The sequence below is a fragment of the Phoenix dactylifera genome, chromosome 5 (genome assembly GCF_051530095.1).
Source record: "Phoenix dactylifera cultivar Ajwa chromosome 5, Ajwa_hap1_PhDact_Kaust_v1.1, whole genome shotgun sequence".
NCBI classification, from domain to species: Eukaryota; Viridiplantae; Streptophyta; class Magnoliopsida; order Arecales; family Arecaceae; genus Phoenix; species Phoenix dactylifera.
The window spans coordinates 21,760,874-21,787,271 of record NC_143194.1 but is presented as its reverse complement, the minus strand read 5'-3'; the positions used below and the strand labels follow the sequence as shown (position 1 = coordinate 21,787,271).

The following is a 26,398-nucleotide window of genomic DNA, read 5'->3' as shown; positions in this document are numbered from 1 at the left end:
TGATGAATGTGAATTTCCTAAGTTGAGCGAGTGCATACTACGTCTCTTATGGACCACTACTGAGAAAGCATTGATGAACAACGCTTAAACAATGAAAAATATAGCATGTTCAGAACTCTTTTCAAAGATTACTTAATGCATCTTTCTTAAGGTTCATGCTAGTGATATGCTTTTCTTTAGGAAAGCATTGAACAACGCCTAAACAATGAAAAATATAGCATGTTCAGAACTCTTTTCAAAGACAACTTAATGCATCTTTCTCAGGATTCATGCCAGTGATATGCTTCATAAAAAAATGCCTTTTTTTTAATATGGTTTCTTTTATGTACATCGAAAAGTGAGCAGTGGTATTGGCTGGGTTGCCTCTTATATTGTTTATCATTTTAGAAAAATTTTGTAGTTTTTTTTTTTTCACCAACTTTTACTTAATTTTTTTTTTAATTAGCTGCACTAGTGCATGCGTACTGTGAGGAGCCGCTGGATCAAAATAAATAAATAAAAAAAACCAGCCTTTCTTCGCGGACCAATTTTCCCTCCCCTATCATGCACCCTCGTAAAATAAACCAAATCCTGCGCAAGCTATCGTCCTTCCACCAGCCTCAAAATAGACCACAGATTTTGTGTGGGGCCCACTGGTCCACGGCTTCAGTCTCCTTTCGTAAGTCTATCTTGTGTCCCTGTAGAAGAGGAAAGTGTCGGAACCTGGTCTTCGCCGGCCTTTATCCCTTCCGTCTTGCCGTGCTTGGAAGGCATATGAGGCGCCGGAGAGTCGCACAATCTCCACCTGGCTAAATTTTTCGTACTTTCTAATACCACGAATTGTCGTTTTCTCATCGATCTCCGTCTGCCACGTAGTCTAGGACATTTTCTGTGGCTGGTTGGCATCCCGTATCATACTGCTTACGATAGCTGTCCCTATATTTATTTACGATAGCAGCCTCTTAATCGGGTGGTTCTATATACACCCCCCCTATTGCTCAGGACACCCCCCAAAAATTAAAAAAAAATTAAATACTCTCTACACCCCCCCATTTGCAAAGGACACCCCTAAAAAATTCAAAATTCCTAAATTACCCCCCACCCTCCCCACCCCCTCACCTAAATTGCTCTCTACACCCCCAAACCCCCCCCCACCCCGCTCTTCCCCTCCAAAACACCTCGCCAACGCCCAAAACCCCCCCGTTCCCCCTTCTCCCTCTCGTCGCCGGCATTCTCCCGATCTCCGACCACCTCGCCGGCTTCTCCCGGAACCACCTCGCCGGCTTCTCCCGAAATTTTTTTTTTCACGGTTCGTGCTCCGTTCGGCACTGGATCGCCGAACAAAAGGCTTCTGTTCGGCTGAACAGTGCCGGACAGAAGCCTTCTGTTCGGCACTGTGCAGCCGAACAGATCTGTTCGGTTGAGGGTTGCCGAACAGAAGGCTTCTGTTCGGCACTGTTCAGCCGAACAGAAGCCTTTTGTTCGGCGATCCAGTGCCGAACGGAGCACGAACCGTGAAAAAAAAAAATTTCGAAACAAGGTGGAACACGTACCTTTGCGGCCGATTCTTCGTCCCAAATCACTAGTTGCTTGTCCATGCTTCGAATGGGGCTTAAATCTCCTTCAAAGATCGCCTAAACGATGTAAATGGATCGAGGGGTTTAAGGGGGTTTTTTTTTTTCTTTTCAAAACGAAACGGAGGAGGAGGAGGAAGGGGGGTGTATGAGAAAATTTCAAGGGCAATATGGTAATTACACTAAAGGTTAGTTTGGGTATTTTTTTTTTGGTTTTTGGGGGGTGTCCTGAGCAATAGGGGGGGTGTATATAGAACTACCCCTCTTAATCCTTTGTAAGTTTTCGGTCCATCCTCCCCCGGGTGGCGGTAAACTTCTTCACTCTTTCAGTTTCTTTCGTTTTTCTATGAATCTGAATCATCGTGCTTCCTTCTTTCTTTATATCTATCGGTTCTTGCACAAATCGTAGATTATTGTTGGAATTGAAATGTTGGACTCTTGTCCGCTGTCGGTTTTCGGGTAGCACTAGAACTGATGTTTTAGCTAACAGAGTTATAGAAGTCACTGGAAACCCTCCTGTTCTGATATCTTGGTTTGGTTTGGTGCTTCATAGACAGTGGCTTTTGGTTTTTCTGTGGAATTGATGTTTCCTTCTAGGGATTTGATTCTTATGAAAAAATTTCCCCTTGCAGAGAGCAATGGAATTTTTAGAATATTATCGATGATTCGGATTCCCACTCTTATTAATAGGCACAGGAGAAAACTCCTCGTATCAATTTGATGTATGCGTTCAATAGTCCAGGTAAAGTTCCATTTCTTGCAATTGATTTAGTGTAGGAGGAAGCATTTCTTTAACCATCTAGGGATTTAGACCCTTATTATGCCGATAACATACCATTTTTGTGCATTTACTCGTAGATGTTTGAAAAAAATGTGTTGGTATATTGTGGTTTATTCTTGATGGCTGACCATGCATGGTGTGTCTTCTTATTTTCTCTTTTCTTTGCCAGCATCTCCTGGCTAACAACCCAGACTTGGCCAGATATTAAGGGTAGGAAGACATATTATTTTACTGAGCTTGCGCTTTACATTTGCCCTAATTAGTGAAGACTAAGGGGAAGCATCCTTCATGACATAGAGCTCACAAACTTGTTCAGCAAATTAATGGATATTATGATATTATACAATTGCTTATTTACTGATAAGGAAAAAATCTCCAAAGCATTCATGAGTGCAGGCCATGTGATGTGAATGAGAATTTAGAAACGTGGTGCCATGATTGGAGAGGAACAAAGATGATATACTGGTGGGGCTCTGATGTGCATTTTCCCTGTCCCTAAAGAACCGTTATTTGCCAGCTGCGCAACCTTAGATGGTCAGCATCTCCCAAGATAAACCACTCTTCTATCTGATACCACATCAATCAAAAGCCTTATCAATCAAAAATCTACAACGATAGCCAAGTTTCGATCCTAGTCATTGATTTTGGATTATACAATATGTGGTGAAGGGACCCGATTTTGTATCTACATCAGAATAATATGTTTCAATGGTTTGGTAAGGGATTTTATGCTTGTTATTTTACTCAGCTTGGGTTAGATCTGCAGCTCCTTTTACTAATTTATCTTAGAAGTACTGCCTTAAGGCCCTTAACTCATACAAAATCGACATTTATGCATATCAAGATATTTTTGAGTGAAACATTCAACCATCTCTCTTTTCCTACTGATTCCTGTTCATCACATGAAACATTCTTCCATGTGGCCTCAAGGAAAGTGTCTTAAAAAGATAGAATGTTTTAATACTTGGTTTCAATTTCCATTCCCATTCCCTGGGTAGACTTTTGGCTTCCAGCAGTTTCGGTGGTTTGTCTGGAAGTTTCATAGTCTTGCTAAAAAAATCAGAATAAAATACCAAGAATAGAGAAAATTATACAAAAAATAAAGACATGTCATTTCATGTCAGTTTAGTTTGGTTTAAGTTATCTAGGATCAGAATTTGTGGATTTCGGGTGGTTTTAAGCTGAAAGTTTACCCAAATATTTTCTTGTATCAAGGGTAGAACCTAGCATTTTTTTAATCAATTTGTAAATTGAATGTATTGTACTATAAGAGGCAATAAAAGTTCTTTTCTTGCTTCATTGTTCCATATGGGACTAAAGCCCAAATAGAATCATGGTCTTGCCTTGAAGCTCCAAGGAATTGTTAGAATAGTCATCAAACACTAAACTATGAAAGGTGATTCAAATGCTATATAGGCATTTGGATTTTGGGCAGGAGAATAACAAGTCCATGTTATGGCACATGCTTGGGACAATTTGCTTATGTTCAGTTAATATCTTAGATTGACTGCAATAGGACCAATGGTACTGTCAATTCACCAATTACCTAATTTAACTTAATTACAATATTGATTATCTTAGCCAATGGCAGGTTCTTGTTAACGAATCATCACAATCAAATGATATTGTCTGTGTTTACATTAATGTTCATTATCATCATGACACCAAAGATAGGTAGCTCTTGAGCTGTAGCTTTCTTACAACTTTCTAGTGCATCACCTTTTTTGGCATTATAAATTAAATCAAATTGCTTGCTGTACTTCCTATATGATCAACAAATTAAGACCATGAAAACAATAGCCTATCATAGCTCTAGATCATTGATGATGTGGTAACATCAAGGAGACCTTGCAGGGAAAAAATACAACCTTTTGTTTTACAGCTGCATAAGAATCTTTGTTGAATTTCAAAATATTGATTAAACAATAGCTACTCACCTACTGATTGTTATAAACAGTGTCATTATGATTATCTACTTGCATCTTTATGCTAGTGTTATATTTAAATGACTTACAATAGCAAATATTTGTACATCTTATTTTTATTCCAAAACGGCTATATAGTATTATAGCCATTTGGTACCTTGATGTCTATAAAATCTTCCCAACAACATGCTTTTGAAAGGAAATCATAGTTTTGGTTGGTTTCAGCTGAAACTTGTTGAAACTGACTGGAACTGAAAATTTCAGTCAATTTTGCACCTGTTCTGCAGATACCCATCCTTTTTGCCCGAAACAGATTCAGCTTCTGCTGAAAATTAATACCTTGGGTATATAACAAATTCAACCTTTTTGACAGGTTCTCTCATTGTGACTTCTCTATCTGCCATCAGTAAGGGCTCAACTCGAATAGCTAGTTCAAAATATAAGTGTAATAATCCATCTTTCAAGTGCATCCTGACTTGTCTCTTACTTTTTTAATTATTTTTCTTGATCACATGGCTATGTAGGAGACTTTCTTCCTTTAAGAGGATTTATTCTTGATCATTTTTCAAGTGAGAGTAATGTTAGAAAAAAAGAGGATGAAGTTGGCTTTTGTAATGAATATGCTGGCCTCTCTGCATTCTTTTGTTGCATCTACTGATCAAGGTAATTTTGTTTTCTTTTCTGTCTACTTTACATTTTTTTTAGATACTTATGTATAAGGTGACCCTTGGCATGTAATTAGCATTGTCTTTGTATTTGGAAATTGGTCACTTTCTTATGCATATGTGCATTATTTTGATTATTTTTTCTTTACATGTAACATATGCCTATTTTAGTAGTTCTGGCAAATGGTAAGCAGTTTTGCATGTCAAATGTACGTCTGAGAATGCTTAAGGGGGTTTCGCTCAAGTTCAACTTTCTAATACCCCTCTCTGGTGTATATATTTTACCTATTCCTGAGTTCCAATTGTTACATTGGTGGATTTGTGTGTTTATTTTGAGGAATTCTTAGAGAATCATTCATTGCTGTCTTGATTGACTAATCTTTCCCCTTTTTAGGCTTTTAACCTGTTCGGATATATTCTTAAGGTCTCCATCTATCAAGTTGATATGACCAGACGATCCTTGTTTTAAAACAGAAGAGCATTATTTAAGACCTCTATTCATCATGTTGTCCAAAATGGAAATCGGAATTTTCATTTTCATTAAATATGTTAAGGTTTTAGGGAAAGTTTTTAAAACATTCCTCCTGAAGGTTTTGCAATAGTGAAGTACCAATTAGATATTATAGGTAAATGAGTAAATATTCATTATGCCAGCTTTATATGGATTTGAATGCCGAACAATAAACAGTACATGATAGATAACCAGCATATAAATTGAATGATGAGATGCATGTATTGTAAGACTAAAGGTAGAGTTGGAAATAAATTTGATAGCAGATATTTAGGAATGGCACAATGAAGTGAGAGAAGACTATATTAGATGATTTGTGTGCATTATACCCATAAAAAGTGCCACTAAGGAAGGTGGGGATGGGTTTAAGAGGGAGGGGAGGGCTCCCAAGTGGAGAGAGTGGGATGTGGGGCTATCAATTTTCATTCATGTAAAAGATAGGAGAGGGGGTAGGCGAAGGGGACTTGGATGAAAGTCAAAAAGGGGCTAGATGACTTCTTATATAAGTTTTCTCAATATTGTGTGTTATGACTGTATGTGTCAGTTCTCAGCATATTATGACCTGCCATGTCATATAAAGGTGAGCAGTAGCATATGTCAATTTGGACAGTTGCACGATCCCATAGGTCTTCCATGTGTTTGTTCTCTTTAAAATGATATGGCAGGTCACCTGCCATATCATTTTCCTTGTAGTTTCTTTGTTCATTTTTCTAATTATATTTAGCTTTTCTGATTAAAATTTTTGCCTAACCTACTCATATTGCCACTCCACAGTGGTGCATCCTTTGATGTTTGCAAGTACTATTGACCAAGACTCAGGTTTATAGTCAGATGTTTAGGACTAGGCTATGTTCTGAATGAACTGTCACCTGCATCATGTTGCAATCACATCCCATCTGGCCATGCTTGTGTTGCATCCGAGCATTACCTTTCTGTGCCCATGATGCCATACTTGATAGGGAGGGCATCTTAGTGAAGGAAATCCAAACAGGAAGGCTTTTATCATGGCCAAGGATATTAGTTTTTTTCTGGTATTGGCTACTCACCAATACTATGTCATCAGTATCCCTGTCCTGATATTCTCTGATGATATAAACTGGTATAATCTGATTTCTGATATATTGCACAATATGATATTAAATATTAGCACAGATTTCCGAATCAGTCTTTTAAAGTTTTAAATTTATATTAATTATCAAATATTCTGATTGATGTTGTAAACTGGCAATTAGTCTCACATATTAACCTAGATATCAGCATATTGGTCCCTATAATGTTGGCTGAGATCTCAACAAATCTTTGTCTTTTCCCATTTTGCGTAACTTTCTATCTTGGCTGAGACTAACCGATATCTCAGTCTTGGCAACCCACTAAGATGGACGAGTTCTCTGTTCTTAAAACCCTCGACAGACAGCAAACTCAACTGTCACATAGAAAATTCTATGCACATGAATAAAAGATTGCCTTGTTTGGATGTCCATTACCTAGTTGTTTATGTTTATTTTCACAGGATGTGAATACTGAATACTGACTTTATCCAGGAAAATGTTAATGAACTGCTTTAGATCTATGTTCAAGTCCATCTCCTGTTTTTCATAGTATTTTTATTTTTTTATCTTTTCCTACCCTTTTTTGTAGGAACACTAATTAGTCATTTCAAATTTTTCCAGTTGATGTGCTAATAGACTTGAAGCTTACACTTAAAGCTTCTGATAATCAGCTTTCTGGTTGGAGCCAAAATCAAGTCAGTCCATGCGCATGGATGTATATTAACTGTGATGGTGATGATGTTGTGCAAATGTAGGTTTATTTTTCAGTTTCTTCTATTTGTTTCTTCTGTTAACTGTGATGGTGATGATGTTGTGCAAATGTAAGCTTTTTTTTTAGTTTCTTCTATTTATTTTTTGATTTTTTATCTATATCTCTCGTCTTCATTTCCTAGATTTTTGAGTTTGTATTAAAACTAACTTTCTCATCTCAGTTAAGTGCCTACCAAATTCATTTCGATGTGCTTTGTTGCAGATCATTTCCTTCTATTGGGTTCACTGGAACCTTGTCCCCTAGAATTGGAGAACTCTCATATCTTAAAGGACTGTAAGTATAAGTATTTGATGAAGATATTGATGTCTTCTTCGAGTTCTATCAAGTTGAAAAATACATATGAAATTGACAGATGACTACATGAAATTTTATAGATTCAGTTGATATTTTTGAAGTACATTCCTCCTATCTTCTTGGTGCCCAGGCATAGTGACATTGTTGACTTTCTTACTTCATAAAGGATACTCTCTATCTAACAATGATGAAACTATGACTGAGTTTTGTTGACATCTAGTACCTGATGTCCTTCTCCTCCCCCTCTCCCCCCCTCCTCTCTCATTCACTAACATGTAGATATTCAGAAATGGCACCTGACCTTATGCAAGTAATTATTTCAAGCTGCATAATTCATGCAGGTCGTTCCCAGGTAACAATATAACTGGCAAAATTCCTGAGGAGTTTGGAAATTTGTCAAGATTGACAATTTTGAATTTGGAAAATAACCACTTGAGTGGAGAGATACCAAAAACTCTTGGCAAGCTGACTAAACTTGAAAACTTGTAAGTAAGGTTTTATACTCAGCAAATAAAAAAAAATGCTGTTGATATTGACCTTAGAGAAGCCCTAGCCTAATCTGAAATTGCACTTTTGTGACATGGTAAGCAGGATATTGAGCCAAAATGACCTCAGTGGAAGTATCCCTGATTCTCTTTCAAATCTCCCAAACTTATCTGACGTGTAAGTTTTATCAGTGATGACAATAAACATGTATAGAAGTTTCAATGATAAAAAAATATATTTATACTCATACGATCATCATTGTGATGGCTGGATCGAGGCCCGATCCACTTGATCAGGCTGACCTGAGCTTGGCCCAGCCCAAGCTCTCATCTAAAAAAAAACCAAGTAAAACAGAGAGAAAGACTCCCATCCGAAGTTTTCTTCTCCGTCCGACTCCCAGTGGGAGTCAACTTTCGAGAGCCAAGGGAGGCTTGTCTCCTCTATATAAGCACCTCCCCACCTCTCTTGGTCTTCCACCGGCAATCATCAAGCTCCTTTCTCTCTCTTTTCTCCCGTCGAGTTCACGACTGCTTGTCTTCGTGTTTGCCGGAAATTAGGGCCATCGGATGCCTCCAGAGCTGAGGTAATGCTCTAGCCTTCCTCCCCTTCTCTTCTTCTTCTTTCCACGACCCGACATCATGACTACCAGCTGAGAAATCGGTCAGAAACCCCTCGAAAAAAAGGATTTTCTATTTTGCTCTGTTTCACCTCCTTTCTTTTTCCGACCACCATCGCCACCGGCGTTCGTCGCCGAGGGCCTCGGCCCCTTCCTTGCATTGGCCCCAAGCCAAAGCTAGAACCCCACCCACCGGCAAGTGGGCTGGGATTCGAGAGCAACCGAGCCAATAAATCTTCTTCTTGGCTCTATTTTTAGTTTGATTTTTGGATGACCGACCACCGCAGCCAGCTACCCTCCGCCTCATGTCTTCACCGCCTGCTGCCACCCGCCGGACCTCGACCACGACAGCCACTTTGAACCACCCACTTGCTTCCAAAAAAGGAAAAAAAAAGAAGAAAGAAAGAAGAGAAGAATAAGAGGAGGAGAGAGAGCCATCCCTTTCTTTTTCTCTCTCTTATTTTCTCTCTCTTCTCTCTGATCTCCTTATTTCTCTCTCTAAGTAGACCCATGGACCTATGAACTGAGTTCTATCTCCTTGGGTGGACTTTTGCAAAGAGGCCTTGAATTGCCATAGTGCCCAAGTTGCCTACTGGACCAATCATCCTGGCCTTGTTAAGTGTCCCTAAAATTCATTGATGATGAACCCTGTTGAATGATGTTGACCCTAATTGAGTCCATACTCCATGATTCATTGATTGAGTTGCTTAGACCTGACTCGTCCGGAGTCGCTGAACATTATCACCTGACCAACCATCTCCTTTTCTTATTGTTTTAATTTGATTGAAATCATCGAACATAAATTAGTTTACCTCTAATGTTTTTAAATAAGGTTAACTGATTTGCCTAGTAAAGTTTGACGGTCTAAAACAAAAGAGATAAGTAAATCTTATACTCCTTACTAGTTTTCGAACTTGTAAGTAGATCTTATACTCTTTATTTTTCAAATGTTCATGTTTTTTCGTATATAAAATTTGCTTGTGGAAAAGCTATTTTCATTAAAATATTTATGAAACTATTTTTCATAATAAAGCATGATTTTCATAACACATATGTTAATTCATAATTTTAAAAAAAGCATGATATTTCCACAAGCAAATTTTATGCGCGAAAAATATGATCATTTGAAAAATAAAGAATGTAAGATTTACTGACAAGTTCGAAAACTAGTAAAGAGTATAAGATTTACTTCTTTTGTTTTAAACCGTCAAACTTTACTAGGCAAATCTGTTAACCCTATTTAAAAATATTAAAAGTAAAATTAATTTTTGTTCGATGATTTTAGTTAAATTAAAACAATAAGAAAAGAAGACAGTTGGTCAGGTAGCTCCAGACAGGTTAGGTCTAAGCAACTCAATCAATAAATCATGGGGTATGGACTCGATCAGGGCCAAGGTCGTTCGACAGGGTTTATCATCAATGAATTTCAGAAATACTTAACAAGGCTGGGATGATCGGTCCAGTAGACATCCCAAGCACCAGGCACCAGGGCAATTCAGGGCCTCTTTGTGGGGGTCCACCCGGGTCCATAAGACAGGAAGATAGGACCAGTTCATAGGTCCATGAGTCTTCTTAGAAAAAAAAAGGAGATGAGAGGGAAGGAAGAGAGAAAAAAAAGAGAGGGATGGCTCTCTCTCCTCTTTTTCTTCTTTTCTTTCTTCTTTCTTTCTTCTTTCTTGGAAGCAAGTGGGTGGTTCAAGGTGGCAGCCGTGGTCGAGGTCCGGCGGGCGGCAGCAGGCGATGGAGACATGAGGTGGAGGGCGACCGGCGGCGGCGGCTGGACGTCCAAAAATCAAACTAAAAACAAGGTCGAGAAGGAGATTTATTGGCTCGGTCATTCGAATTCCAGCCTGCTTTTTGGCTTTGGCTTGGGGCCGATGCAAGGAAGGGGCCAAGGCCCTCGGTGACGAACGTCGGCGGCAATGGTGGTCGGAAAAAGAGAGGAGGTGAAATAGAGCAAAATAGAGAATCCTTTTTCTCGAGCGGTTTCCAGTCGATTTCTCGGCTGGCGGCCGTGATGTCGGGTCGTGGGAGGAAGAAGAAGGAAAAGGGAGGAACGCTAGGGCAATACCTCGGCTTTGGAGGCGTCCGGCAGCCTTGATTTCCGGCAAACACGAAGACATGCAACCGTGAACTCGACGGGAGAAAAGAGAGAGAAAGGAGCTCGATGATCGCCGGTGGAGGACCAAGAGAGGTGGGGAGGTGCTTATATAGAGGAGACAAGCCTCCTTTAGCTCTCGAAAGTCGACTCCCATCGTGAGCCGGACAGATGGGAGTCTTCCTTTCTGTTTTACCTTTTTTTTTTTGATGTAAGCTTGGGCTGGGCCAAGCTCGGGTCAGGATGGTCAAGAGGACCGGGCCTTGACCAGGCCATCACAATCATTATCTCTGATCATCATTTATGTATATTTGTGTTTATTTAAGTATGTATTTATACACACACAGCACTCATGCACGCATGCGCACATAAATGCTACAACTAGATTTCCGCTTTATATATTTTAAATTAACAGCAATTTATCTGTTATGGCAGTAGTCTTGCATTCAATGATCTTAGTGGTCAGATACCCGACCGACTATTTAAATTTTCCAGATACAAGTATGGTCAATTCTCTTTAATATTAGATATGGATGCGATCACTTTAAAGTAATATTATGAGATCCATATTGTTTCATGTTTCCAATGTCAGCTGTTTATTTTGTTTTGGTACTTTGTGCAGTTTTACTGGTAACCGTCTAAATTGTGGCACGAACTTACATCCTTGTGTATCCATTGTATCTGATCAAAGTAAGCCAATTTGATCATTTCTTTATTTTGGTTCTGGGTATCATACCTCATGACTTGTCATAATCTTTGCAGAAGGATCCAATCATGTAAAGGTGGAAGTGGTGCGTGGAAGCATTGGAGTAATAGTTCTTCTTCTTGCAGGGGTTCTATATCTTAAATGGAAGAGTAGGATGAAAAGTCGTCGAAACGAAGTTTTTGTTGATGTTGCAGGTCTTTGGTCTGTTTATTCTGTAAATTATTTTTTTATTTTAATGCTTGATTTAGTTGAACTTGTTTTGAAGAACCATCTCAATTTAGTATCACCGCATACCTGTTCTGTATTCAGAAGTTTCTTACATGCTGTTACTCTTCGTTGCATCCGATCAATCATTTTACTTATCATTTTGGATTTTCAATTCTTTTGCATCATCATTAAAAATAGACAGAAAACCATTTAGTTGTTTTGCATAGAAATGTCTGAAAACTTTTGGTGTTTGATTTACTTTCATCACAGATAGGTAAAGTTTGTTGGTCAGAGTTACTGTGTTGGTGCACATATTTGGTAGTTGAGCTGAAAGTTCAATTCTTCTGTTAACTGATGCTGTACTTGATTTCTGATGATTTATTTCTTACTTTGATATTAAGGGCAAAATGAACCTAAAATTGCATTTGGACAACTGAAAATATTTGGATGGCATGAACTACAAATAGCAACAGATAGCTTCAATGAGAGAAATGTTCTTGGGAAGGGAGGTTTCGGGAAGGTATACAAGGGAATGCTTGCAGACAATACAAAAATTGCAGTAAAACGGCTGACCAATCATGGAACTCCTGGAGGGGAAGCTGCTTTTTTGCATGAAGTTGAATTGATAAGTGTAGCTGTGCACAGAAATCTTCTAAGGTTAATTGGGTATTGTACAACAGCATCCGAACGGCTTCTAGTCTATCCTTTTATGCACAACCTAAGTGTTGCCTACCGTTTACGAGGTACTAATTCTTAAATTATGCCTGAGTCATGAATATGTCTTCTAATGTTAGATTGCTTTTAGAATGTATAACTTGATAATGACATGCCAAAAATAACTTGATGATAAGATGCTAAACATAACAAATATTTTAATGCATATAAGGTTGTCTTATTGCCTTATAGACATGTTTATGCTCTGCTTGGTGCATTTTATTCTGTTGATATGTATGTTTTCCCCCTTTGTTTTTTCTTTTTATCTCATTTTTTGCACTTTATGTCTGCATGACTACCTAAGCTCTTCGAAGGTCATATATGGTTGCATTTACAATGGTGTAAAGCTCAGAAAACATGGAAAAATCTGATAGTATTTAGTTAAAAGAATATTTTTTCTGGTATATTTTTATAACTGTACTGATCTTTTCAATCTGAAGCTGAAAATTCTGTGGCATTGGCAGGAAGGGCTTTTCTCTAGATGAAAAACTCTATTCCTGTGAGTCCTGTTAAGGTTTTAAATACCAATTGGATAGTGGGGCATCCCCCCATCCCAGGTGTTCAGACTGGAAGTCGGGAAATAGACCGGGACGGGATGGGGCATCCACCATCCTGAATGTCAGTATACAGGGTGTCCTGTTTCATGGAAAAACTGGGACAACCCTATCCAATGGTATTTAAAACTTTCGAGTCCTATTATAAACACGCTCCATTTCTTAACATATATACTCCTCTTGATGCTCCTCTCTGTCAACAAAGTTGAAGGCAAAAGATAGATGTATCGATTCCCATTATATCTTCCTTTCGAAATAGCAAAACATAGTGTATATGCTAATAATGTTAGACCTCAAACTTTGGATTTGGCTGAGTTCTCGTTAATGTTTTTCGTCCTCAAACTTCAGAGGATAGACTCTTTTTTTTTGCAGAATTTAAAGCAACACATCACAAAAAAGCAACTATTCTTCTTCATCTTAATATAGGACCTATGGTACGTCATACTATACCGAACCGAATAGTATGGGATGTACCAGTTTGGTGCCGGTACATGGTACAGAAGGTGTATCGACACTCAGTACGCTGAACCAGCTTCCGTACGGCCAATACCGACATAGTGATAGGGTGGCACCAGTACGAAGCCCGGTACCGAAACAGCACCCAATGCTTGTGTCTCTAAGAGAGAGAGAGAGAGAGAGAGAGAGATTTTCCTATTATCCTATCAACTGCTTCAGCTACTATTAGCATGATGTGCAGCTTGCCAGTATGCATTAAAAGAAAAGGAGTCACATATTCAACTGACCACTTGTTCACTTATGAACTTTTTCCTTCTGGAAAAACTGATTAGGATGTTGCAATATTGCATTTACATTTTAAACTTTGTCATTGCTGCAAATGAGTCCAGTCAAAAAGGTAAATCGCCACTCAAATTAGCCCTATTTTGTTTGAAATTTGTTTTCCTTTCTCCCTTCTTGACTTATCAGTCCTGTATCATTGAATTATTCTTTTTAAATATGCTTATATATCAAAAGCATTTCGCTTATTAGAGGTTTTCAGACAGCGTATGGAAACCCCAGTTCCAGGATCACAGGACATGGGGAAGTTAATGTGTCATCCCTTAGAGACATGGTAGGGTGAGGAGAGGGATAATGCATGAGGAACAGAGTGCACGGGTGCAGAATGTCTTATGACTGAGAAAATATGTTGTAGGAACTGGTGCATTTTGTGCGAAGATTTTTTATGGGACTAAAATAATATCATAAACAAAGGACTAGTTTTACTAATGACAACAAACAACATTTAAGACTAAGGAAGAAGTAAACCAAATGGCATTTTTTTTTTGAGAACAGAGGATAGTCTCCTCTTTCATGCATGTTTATTTGCAGCGTTTTGGCACAACCTTTCTAGCAAAAGACAGTTCTTGGTATCTCTCTTCCCATCCCCCTTATCTCACTCTTCTTTCACATGCACACATCTCTGTACCGTATGGTGCCCTCTTTTGTATACTAGGTGGGAGTTCTATTATGTATGTCACGCCCCGAACCCGGGGCCCGGGGCGCAAGCAGACGCCGCGCACCTGCAGGGCGGACCCCGCAGGCACGCAAGGCAGATAGATCAGATCCAACATCAATAGCTAAATAAAGATAAATTCCAACTTTCAATTCAAATGTCTACATATGCAAATGTCAAAGGAGAAGTCAATATCCACTAGCTAAATACATCATGATCACTCCATCCCGTAATCCCCATAGTCATATATCATCACCTGTAAAAAAAAATGTAAATAGTAGGAGTGAGCTAACAGCTCAGTAGGCAACATCATGCAGTAAAGTCATCATATAACATGTCATGATACATATGAAAAGCAACTAAAACTCATAAATCCAAAAATCCACACGATAACCCGTAAACCCAATCCAAGACTCAAAATAACTCAACCGCATGACTACGGCCACATCACCCAGTGGCATGGTTACACCGAAGTGCCAATACAACTCTCCGAAGAGCTGCTCCACTGAGCCAACGCACCACTATGCCGCACCTCCTGGTGCCAAACTCACGCTCCACCGAGCCGCTCCGAAGAGCAAAACGCACCCCTGTGCCGCCACTATTCTATCACCGATGGTCGCGGTGTCGGAACTAGTTCCTCAGTACAAGTCGACAGGGCCAACGTATCATCCCATTGGCGGGGCCTAGACTATAGTCACGCGGATTTTAAAAATCAATAAATCAACTTTCTATATCAAAGTCATAATCATACTCCCAACAGTAAAGCACATAACAATTTATGAAATTAAATATTTAATTCTAAATCTAACACATAATGCCAATAATAAATCATAACATCGACATATGCAAGATACATATTAAAATTCTACTTTAAAGCAATAGGTCACCTACCTGGGCTCGCTTAAAAATCCCTGCCACAGATATCACGAACCCCTGATTAAACATAAATATTAATTATTTAATTAATTAAGAAACATAATTTAAATTAATTCCAACCTCTTAAACTCCTAAGTTCATAGATCCAAGAATGGATCCCCAAAATCAAACATAGACCCTAGAACAAGTAAACTAAATCCCAAAAATCAGAATCCTTTAAACCCAAAACCAATTGTGGCCCAACACAGATTAGGCCCAATTGAACCAAACCAGATTACAGGTCCAGATCAGATCTCGGGCTCAAACCAACCCAGCCCACAGATCCAATTAGGTTCAACTCAGCCCAACACAGATCCCCAACCCAAATTCTTGACTCAGATTCAGACCCTAATCAAAACCCATTCACTCAAACTTGGATCAAACCCCATTCACGGAATAGGTGGAACCGGTTCACAGTTTAGACCCGGTTCAAAGTCTGGTTCACAATTGAGGCACGGAAATCAAAGCAAGAACAAACCCAGGAAGAAGAAAGAAGAAGAAGAAGAAGAAGAGAAGAAGAAAGAAGAGAAGAAGAAGAAGAAGAAGAGAAAAGGAAGAAGGGGGGGTGTGGCTGGTGGTTCCGGTCGGCCCTCGGTGGCGGCGCTCGGCCAGCCGCCATCGGCCACGCCACTGTCACAAGCGGCGCGGACGAGAAGAAGAAGAGAAGGAGAGGAAGAAAGGGAGGAAAGAGAGGGACCGGGGCTGGGAAGCCCGGCCCCCGTTCGCCCACCTCCGGCCGAACTCGTTTCGGCCGGATTGACCCCGCCTATCCAAAACGGTCAATCCAGAGCTCGGCCGGCCACCGTCGGCCGGCCAAACTTCACAAAAAAAATTCCGAAACAGGGGAAGGTAAAACCGAATGACTCCCCATCTTTTCTCTCCCCTTAAATCCATAAAAAAAATAGATAGGTTGTCTTCCTCACCTCCGGTCGTCGACGAGTGGGTTCCCGGCGGCGATGGCGGCTCCGTCGGCGACAGTGGCTCCGACAATCCTCTCAAGGAAGGGGAAAGAGGAGGGGAGGAAAGGTTGGATTTTTTTTTTTTTTAGAGGGATGGGGGGAAGGGATGGGCTGGGATGGGGTTCTCAGAGAAGAGAAAGAGGGAGAGGGAGAGAGAGAGAGAGAGAGAAAGATTTGCGGGGGAGGGGGGGAAATCCGCTGGCCGTTCGGCCGGCGTGGTCATCGTGGGAAGACCACGATGAACAGACTGAAGTCGGCATCCATTGCCGACTTCAGTTCATTAGGCCCAAGGACGGGCCCAATTTCAGGTCTTTACACTCTAACCAACTAAAAAAAAAATTTCGTCATCGAAATTAAAACATACCTCAATCAGAGAACAAGGCAGAAAACTTCTCTCTCATCTTCTCCTCCAGTTCCCAGGTAGCTTCTCTCTCACTATGATTGCTCCACTGCACCTTTACATAAGAAATCGTGCGCCTCCTAAAAACTTGGTCCTTCCTATCCACTATACGGATAGGCTACTCAACATAAGAAAGATCTGCTCGGAGCTGCAAAGGTGCCACTTCGATCACATGACTGGGATCAGCAATATACCTCCTCAACATAGAGACATGGAAAACAGAATGAACCCCCAATAAAGCAGGCGGAAGTGCCAGCTTATAAGCAACAGCTCCAACTCTCTCGAGAATCTCGAATGGTCCCACATATCTCGGACTGAGCTTACCCCGAACTCCAAATCGCATTACCCCTTTAGAAGGGACACCCTGAGAAAAACATGATCTCCGATTTGGAATTCCAGATCCCGCCTCCTGATATCAGCATAACTCTTCTGTCTGCTTTGAGCTGCCCGAAGTCGCTCTCTGATCAGCTGAACCTTCTCCACTGTCTGCTGAATAATTTCTGGACCCAGAATTTTCCTCTCCCCCATATCATCCCAACAGATAGGTGATCTACACTTCCTACCATACAAAGCCTCATAAGGAGCCATCTGAATACTTGCCTGGTAGCTATTATTATAGGCAAACTCTACCAACGGCAAATGATGATCCCAAGAACCGCTCATGTCAATAGAACAGGCTCTCAGCATATCCTCCAAAATCTGAATGGTCCTCTCGGACTGTCCATCTGTCTGTGGATGAAAAGCTGTACTGAAGCTAAGAATGGTCCCCAAAGCTTTATGCAAACTGCCCCAGAAATGAGCCACAAATCGGGAGTCTTTGTCAGACACTATAGATACTGGAACTCCATGCAGCCGTACGATCTGTTCAATGTACAACTCTGCAAATCTCTTTAGTGTCATCCCAGTCTTAAATGCTAGGAAATGTGCTGATTTGGTCAATCTGTCTACAATCACCCAGACTGAATCGTTACCTCTGAGGGTACGAGGTAGCCCTGACACAAAATTCATAGTAATATGCTCCCACTTCCACTCTGGGATCGGAAGGGGCTGAAGTATACCAGCTGGTCTCTGATGCTCAATCTTAACTTGCTGACAAGTTAAGCATTGAGATACAAACTGGGCAATCTCTCTCTTCATATTGTTCCACCAGAACACAACTTTCAGATCCCTATACATTTTTGTACTACCAGGATGCACTGTATATCCAGTACTGTGAGCCTCCTCCATAATTTCCTTCTTCAGACTAGGATCATCTGGTACACAAACTCTGCTAATGAACCTCAATGAGCCATCCTCATGTATATGAAAATCAGACTGAGATCCAGACTCAACGTCTTTCTTGATCTTCTGGAGCCGAGAGTCATCCACTTGCGCTGCCTTAATTCTGTCAATGAGTGTAGGCTGGACCCGTAAGTTTGCCAACTTCAGGGTAGCATCATGCAGATATACCTCTATTTCTGCCCTCCTCAGATCTTCCAGGATATTTCTCTGAGTAGTAATCAAGGCTGCAACATTTCCTGAAGATTTTCTACTTAGAGCATCTGCTACTACATTTGCCTTCCCAGAATGATAATGAATAGATAAATCATAATCCTTCAGCAATTCCAGCCACCTTCTCTGTCTCATGTTCAGCTCCTTCTGAGTGAAGAGATATTTCAAACTTTTATGATCAGTGAATACCTGGCAAGTCTCTCCATAAAGATAATGTCTCCAGATCTTTAAGGCAAAAACCACGGCTGCAAGCTCAAGATCATGAGTGGGATATTCTCTTCATAGGGCTTAAGCTGTCGGGAGGCATAAGCAATAACCTTCCCATTTTGCATTAACACACAACCCAAACCCTTCTTGGAAGCATCACTGTAAATGGTAAAATCAGTACCGGTAACTGGTAGGGTCAGAATAGGTGCTGATACTAGACGGTGTTTCAATTCCTTGAAGCTTTTCTCACACTGATCCGACCATTCAAACTTCACTCCTTTGTGAGTGAGTCGAGTCAGGGGTCCAGCAATAGTAGAGAAGCCCTCCACAAACCTTCTGTAATAACCAGCTAGTCCAAGGAAGCTGCGAATCTCAGACACATTACTCGGTCTGCTCCAATCAACCACAGCTTCAATCTTCTTTGGGTCAACCATAATTCCTTCCTTAGAGATAACATGCCCCAAAAACATCACCCTGTCCAACCAAAATTCACATTTCTTTAATTTACCATACAACTGATTCTGCCTCAGAGTCTCAAAACAATCTTCAAGTGATGCTCATGCTCTGCCTGACTCCTTGAATATATTAGAATATCATCAATAAATACTATCACAAATTTATCCAGAAAAGGCTTAAACACTCTGTTCATCAGGTCCATAAATGCTGCTGGTGCATTAGTCAAACCAAAAGGCATCACAAGAAACTCATAGTGTCCATATCTGGTACGGAAGGCAGTCTTAGCTATGTCAGACTCCTTTATCCTCAGCTGATGATATCCAGATCGAAGATCAATCTTGGAAAATACTTGAGCACCCTGAAGCTGGTCAAATAAATCATCAATCCGGGGTAGAGGTTACCTATTCTTAATAGTCACTTTATTGATTTCCCGGTAATCAATACACAGTCTCATGCTACCATCTTTCTTCCTTACAAATAATACTGGGGCACCCCAAGGAGAGACACTAGGTCGAATGAAACCCAGATCCAATAGCTCCTGTAATTGGTCCTTCAGCTCCTTTAGTTCAGCAGGGGCCATTCTATAAGGAGCTTTAGACAAAGGTGCAGTACCAGGGATTATATCAATAGCAAACTTGACATCTCTATCAGGAGGTAAGCCAGGCAGATCATCAGGAAAAACATCAGGGTACTCACTGACTACTGGTATATCCTTAATTCTCTGTTCAGACTGTTCAGAATATGCAATTGCGGCCATAAAGATGGGAAACTCCTTTCTAAGAGATCTTATGCCCTGCACAACAGGTACTATCTGAGAAGAGACACCCCAGTCATCACCCATAAAACTGAACTTATCAATATCCGGGATCCGGAAGGTCACCCTCTTCAGAAAACAGTCTATGGTAGCGTGGTATGCAGCCAACCAATCCATATCCAAGATTACATCAAAATCATGCAGATTCATAACAATCAAATTAGCTCTCAAATCTCTACCCTCAACTAGTACTGGACAGGAAATGCAGATCTGACTAACTGTCATCGTACCCCCAGCTGGAGTACTAATGCATAATTCCCTCTCTAAGGAAGAGTAGTGTAAATCGCACTTATGCACATATGAAGATGAGATAAAAGAATGCGTAGCACCAGAATCAAATAACACATAAACATAAGTGGAAGATACCAATAGTGTACCTGTCACTACAGTGTTGGATGCCTGAGCATCCTGCTGAGTCAGCGCATAAACTCGTCCCTGGGTACGAGACCCTCCTTTCCTTTGCTGCCTGGGGACAGCTGACTGGGTAGCCTGTACTGGAGTGAAGGAAGTCTGTCGTTGAGGAGCTACAGAACTCGGTGGCCTCTGCGTAGATCTAGTACGAGGACAACTGGAAATCCTGTGACCCGGCTGACCACACCCGAAACAAACTCCAGAAACAGTCTGAGTCTGAGGGCACTCAGCTATCCGGTAGCCCTGCTGACCACACCTGAAACATGCCCCAATACCAGGCCGTGTCAGAAGACACTCAACAGCTCTATGTCCAGTTTGGCCACACCTGAAGCACACTCCTGATATCCCCCTGCGATCCGGTGCAGTCCTCCCATGTGGAACTCGCTGCCCTGCTCCTGGACGGAACTGTATAGGTCGGCGCAGATGCCGCTCACCGTCAGAATCAAAGTCCCTGGTCCTCTTCGACTTTCCTTTCTGAGCATCCTGTCTCCTTCCAGATGATCTCCATATTTTTAGCTCTATCAACTAGGTCATCATAATCAGTCGAGTGAACAGCAGCTAATCCCTGACGCAGGCGAGGCCTCAGTCCTTCCTCAAATCTACTCATCCTAGATTTAGGGTCTTGGACAAGAGATGGTGCAAAACGGGACAACCGATAAACTCAGCCTCATAGTCCTCCACAGTCATACTCCCCTGAGAGAGGCTCAGAAACTCCCTCTCCAGCTCCCTGATACGACTGAAAGGGAAATACGTAGAAGGCCATGCGAAATCTCGGCCAGGTCACAGATCCTGCATCCTGCATCATGGTCCTCTCTACAGACTCCCACCAATGATGAGCCCGGCCCTGAAGCATATAGGTGGCAAATCTGATCTTCTCCTCCTCAGTACAACCCATGGCCCTGAAGGCCTTCTCCATCTCATCTATCCAACATTCGGCCTCTTGGGGATCGGTAGTTCCCTTGAAGGCCGGAGGAGCCAACTTTCTGAACTCTGCTATACTCCTCCCCTGATCTGAAGAACTAGCAGAGGGAAATAGCTGCTGTGGTCCCCTCTGCTGCCGAACTAACCCAACAACCTCTCTGATCAGCTCCATCACCTGGGTCGGTCCTCCCATCCTGCTCTCCTGGCCATGATCTGGTCCATCCAGTACTGTCTGATCAGTCTCGTCCTTCTGGACTCTCTCAGTCGGATGAGAAGTGGCTGGATCACTCCCGATAGTCTCGATCAGGCGGCGAGGTGCCACACGTGCACGGCGGGGCGGCATGCTGATACATACACAAATAACACAACATCAGGGTTAGATCCATCCACCGTAAGATTTTCTACCCCACTATCATTTCTTCACATGTGTCCCTATATTCCTAAGTTTTTTTTTTTTTTTCAAATAACACATCATTAGTGTTAGATCCACCCACCCATAAGATTTTCTACCCCACTCTCATTTCTTCACATGTGTCCCTATATTCCTAAGTTTTTTTTTAATTATTATTATTTATTATTATATTTATTATGATTCTGTTTTAATGTCCCTAGTGATCTTTAACCTGTGCTCTGATACCAATAAATCTGTCACGCCCCGAACCCGAGGCCCGGGGCGCGAGCAGACGCCGCGCACCTGCAGGGCGGACCCCGCAGGCATGCAAGGCAGATAGATCAGATCCAACATCAATAGTTAAATAAAGATAAATTTCAACTTTCAATTCAAATGTCTACATATGCAAATGTCAAAGGAGAAGTCAATATCCACTAGCTAAATACATCATGATCACTCCATCCCGTAATCCCCATAGTCATATATCATCACCTGTAAAAAAAAAAAGTAAATAGTAGGAGTGAGCTAACAGCTTAGTAGGCAACATCATGCAGTAAAGTCATCATATAACATGTCATGATACATATGAAAAGCAACTAAAACTCATAAATCCAAAAATCCACACAATAACCCGTGAACCCAATCCAAGACTCAAAATAACTCAACCGCATGACTACGGCCACATCACCCAGTGGCATGGTTACACCGAAGTGCCAATACAACTCTCCGAAGAGCTGCTCCACTGAGCCAACGCACCACTATGCCGCACCTCCTGGTGCCAAACTCACGCTCCACCGAGCCGCTCCGAAGAGCAAAACGCACCCCTGTGCCGCCACTATTCTATCACCGGTGGTCGCGGTGTCGGAACTAGTTCCTCAGTACAAGTCGACAGGGCCAACGTATCATCCCATTGGCGGGGCCTAGACTATAGTCACGCGGATTTTAAAAATCAATAAATCAACTTTCTATATCAAAGTCATAATCATACTCCCAACAGTAAAGCACATAACAATTTATGAAATTAAATATTTAATTCTAAATCTAACACATAATGCCAATAATAAATCATAACATCGACATATGCAAGATACATGTTAAAATTCTACTTTAAAGTAATAGGTCACCTACCTGGGCTCGCTTAAAAATTCCTGCCACAGATATCACGAACCCCTGATTAAACATAAATATTAATTATTTAATTAATTAAGAAACATAATTTAAACTAATTCCAACCTCTTAAACTCTTAAGTTCATAGATCCAAGAATGGGTCCCCAAAATCAAACATAGACCCTAAGAACAAGTAAACTAAATCCCAAAAATCAGAATCCTTTAAACCCAAAACCAATTGTGGCCCAACACAGATTAGGCCCAATTGAACCAAACCAGATTACAGGTCTAGATCAGATCTCGGGCCCAAACCAACTCAGCCCATAGATCCAATTAGGTTCAACTCAGCCCAACACAGATCCCCAACCCAAATTCTTGACTCAGATTCAGACCCTAATCAAAACCCATTCACTCAAACTTGGATCAAACCCCATTCACGGAATAGGTGGAACCGGTTCACAGTTTAGACCCGGTTCAAAGTCTGGTTCACAATTGAGGCACGGAAATCAAAGCAAGAACAAACCCAGGAAGAAGAAAGAAGAAGAAGAAGAAGAAGAAGAAGAAGAGAAGAAGAAAGAAGGAAGAGAAGAAGAAGAAGAAGAAGAAGAAGAAGAAGAGAAAAGGAAGAAGGGGGGGGGGGGGTGTGGCTGGTGGTTCCGGTCGGCCCTCGGCGGTCGACCGTGGCCCTCGGCGGCGGCGCTCGGCCAGCCGCCGTCGGCCACGCCACTGTCACAAGCGGCGCGGACGAGAAGAAGAAGAGAAGAAGGAGAGGAAGAAAGGGAGGAAAGAGAGGGACCGGGGCTGGGAAGCCCGGCCCCCGTTCGCCCACCTCTGGCCGAACTCGTTTCGGCCGGATTGACCCCGGCCGGCCACCGTCGGCCGGCCAAACTTCACAAAAAAATCTTCCAAAACAGGGGAAGGTAAAACCGAATGACTCCCCATCTTTTCTCTCCCCTTAAATCCATAAAAAAAAAATAGATAGGTTGTCTTTCTCACCTCCGGTCGTCGACGAGTGGGTTCCCGGTGGCGATGGCGGCTCCGTCGGCGACAGTGGCTCCGGCAATCCTCTCAAGGAAGGGGAAAGAGGAGGGGAGGAAAGGTCGGATTTTTTTTTTTTTTTTTTAGAGGGATGGGGGGAAGGGATGGGGTTCTCAGAGGAGAGAGAGAGAGAGAGAGAGAGAGAGAGAGAGAGAGATTTGCGGGGGAGGGGGGGGGGAATCCGCGGGCCGTTCGGCCCACGATGTACAGACTGAAGCCGGCATCCATTGCCGACTTCAGTTCATTGGGCCCAAGGACGGGCCCAATTTCAGGTCTTTACAATGTATCAGTTCACTTGACTTGGATATGGAATATAGTACTTGCCTCCTTATGAATAGTCATTTGTCCTAAATTTTGTCATGGCTGGTGACCTCTTTTTGATCATTATATTGGTTAAAGTTGGCAACACTCTGATTGTTTAGAACCAGTGAACCTGCAAAGATCCTTGACCCTTTAATGCTCAAATGCCAGTAGGTAGTTAGCTACTTCCCTTGCCATCATTCTCATGTTCTAAGAGTTGGTAAAAATGTTTACATATCAAGTGTCCTTAATTAGGCTATAAAAGGATGAGAAGGTGAAGTTACGAAGAATGGACTCATGCCAGGGCAACCATGAAAATATTGTTTTTGAGCTACCTTGTATGTTATGCATGTTTGAGTACTGCAATATGTGGTTATTTTGACAATGTATAACCCACATCTTTGACAGGTAATCAACTAAACATGCTAATCTCTTTATAAAATTGGCTAGATGATTGATCAGAAGACTCATATTTGACCTTGCCTTTAAGGCAGCACAGAGAAAAATGTTGGAAAAAGGAATAAGTTATTTGGTTTACCTTGAATTCCTATGGGCTACCAAATATAATGTAATGGACACAAGTAACTTGCCAGACAACTCATACAGAAAACTATGCTTTTAATGAGCCACCTACCTCCTGAACTTAATTAAGTTTGGTCAATATACGTTACTTTCTCGATTACTCACTGAGCCTTCTGAGAACTATATGCCAAGAAGTAAAAATAAAAAATGCTGTAGTTTCGGGGTTAGTTTACTTTGCTATTGCCACCTTTAAATAAGATGGTTAAAAGAGAATTACAAGATAATGACTATTGTAGTTCGTAATCATGCTACCTTAATTTGTTTTCATAGGAATCTTGGATTTCCAAGCTTGATTTCTTAGCATGTCTCTTTTATGGAATATGCTGATGCCACTGCTACATTCCTGTCGATCTGCATTATCAGTATCACTCCAACAGGAGGCTTCCGAATGACATGGATTTTTTTAATATGCTCTTATTGCTATTTTACAAATACTATTCTGGATTTTCTTACTAGATTATAGCAGTAAGTTTTTAATTACTTATTCATGTGGATGCTGTACCCTTCCCAACTTAGGAGTCCATGATGATGCTCAAAGCTTGAAGATCTATTTGTTATCTCCTGCTTAAATTCATTTTATGCCCTTCATTACTAATTCATATTGCTGGTATCACCATTTAGCAAACATTTGTTCTTGCATTAAAATTTTTGGATGAGAGCGTTTGGTCATGTTGATGGCTTGATTGGTAGTATGTTTGTGCGCTTGCTCATTTTCATTTCTGAACCTGCATTAGTTGCAGCTGAGGAATGAAAATTGTTCAGCTCTTTTCTCTTGTTTCTGCGCTGATTTCCACATTTAAATGAGCAGGAAGTAGCATATACTATATTTACTTTCTTTTATTCTGAGGAATATGTTTTTGTTGCTGAAACTGGTACAGAATTTAAACCTAATGAGCCAGAATTAGATTGGCCTACAAGAAAACGAGTGGCTTTGGGCACAGCTCAAGGATTAGAGTACCTTCATGAACATTGCAATCCCAAGATTATTCATCGTGATATTAAAGCTGCCAATGTCTTGCTCGATGAGAATTTTGATCCAGTTGTTGGGGATTTCGGCCTGGCAAAATTGGTAGATATGACAAAGACTTCTGTGACAACTCGAGTTTGTGGAACCATGGGTCATATAGCACCTGAATATTTGTCAACTGGGAAGCCGTCCGAGAAGAGTGATGTTTTCAGTTATGGGATTATGCTCCTTGAACTTGTCACTGGGCAACGTGCTGTGGACTTTTCACTCTCGGAGGGTGAAAATGAAGTGTTACATATAGAAAATGAAGTGTTACCAACTATACTAGCTGGAACCATCTAGTTTTATTATAATAGAGACCTCCTTGTGCTATGCATGTGACTACAAGAGGAAAAACTGAAGTACCAAAGAGGAAACCTAGCGGACATGTTAAATAGAGCACTAAAAAAACTATTTTATAGAGAGTTGGAAAAGGAGAATTATACATGGAAGAGAGCAGCCATTTGTAACTGATTAAATCTTCAAATAGTTATTTTTCTGACTTTCGGTCAATTTAAATTTGTGTATTTTATTGCATCTAAAATTTATTAACTTTTAACTCAAATCAACCATACTGACAGTCTACTACTATCTTAAATTATTATCTAAAGCAAACAATGGTTATCTTGTATCTCCATAAATCCAACAAAGGGCATGCAATTAATCCTCAAAAACATAAACAAATAGATAGACTGTCAGACAAATAAATAGATAGATAGATAATCCACCACTATATACATTCTAGTTTTACTTAGTAACTAAAAGAAACGACATAATGTCTATTAGTGTCCTTCAATCCCAACCGAATCATCTTCTATTCAACTACTTTTTTAACAATCATCACCTAGCAGCTAAACAGCTTTGTGTGCTAAGGCCAAAAACAACACCAGGATAAAAGAAAAAAAAAGAGGAATCATCCATTCTATAATCCATAACGTACCATCTATCTTCTACGATGATGGTTATACCTCTGTGTATGATGGAAGGCAAATAATGCCATGATTTTGGCCCACTTCCT

At 41.0% G+C, this 26,398-nt stretch overlaps 1 protein-coding gene across 25 annotated transcripts; it reads left to right on the top strand.

Annotated features, from left to right (window-relative positions):
* The first annotated feature begins 1,811 nt into the window (after positions 1–1,811).
* LOC103701542 (LRR receptor kinase SERK2-like) lies at positions 1,812–25,899 on the top strand. 25 transcript variants are annotated; one of them, XM_088721833.2, is made up of 13 exons: positions 1,812–1,861; positions 2,186–2,295; positions 4,633–4,665; positions 4,784–4,922; positions 7,106–7,235; positions 7,458–7,529; positions 7,892–8,035; positions 8,142–8,213; positions 11,186–11,251; positions 11,373–11,440; positions 11,513–11,650; positions 12,065–12,406; positions 25,253–25,899. In XM_088721833.2, the coding sequence occupies exons 4-13, from the start codon at positions 4,838–4,840 to the stop codon at positions 25,681–25,683; spliced, it is 1,548 nt and encodes a 515-aa protein (XP_088577959.2). In that variant the 5' UTR covers positions 1,812–1,861; positions 2,186–2,295; positions 4,633–4,665; positions 4,784–4,837; the 3' UTR covers positions 25,684–25,899. The 25 variants fall into 25 exon arrangements, with proteins under 25 accessions (XP_088577959.2, XP_088577960.2, XP_088577963.2 ...); XM_088721834.2 differs by having other exon boundaries at positions 4,633–4,704; XM_039128892.3 differs by lacking the exon at positions 1,812–1,861 and adding an exon at positions 1,949–2,085.
* The last annotated feature ends 499 nt before the right edge of the window (positions 25,900–26,398 follow it).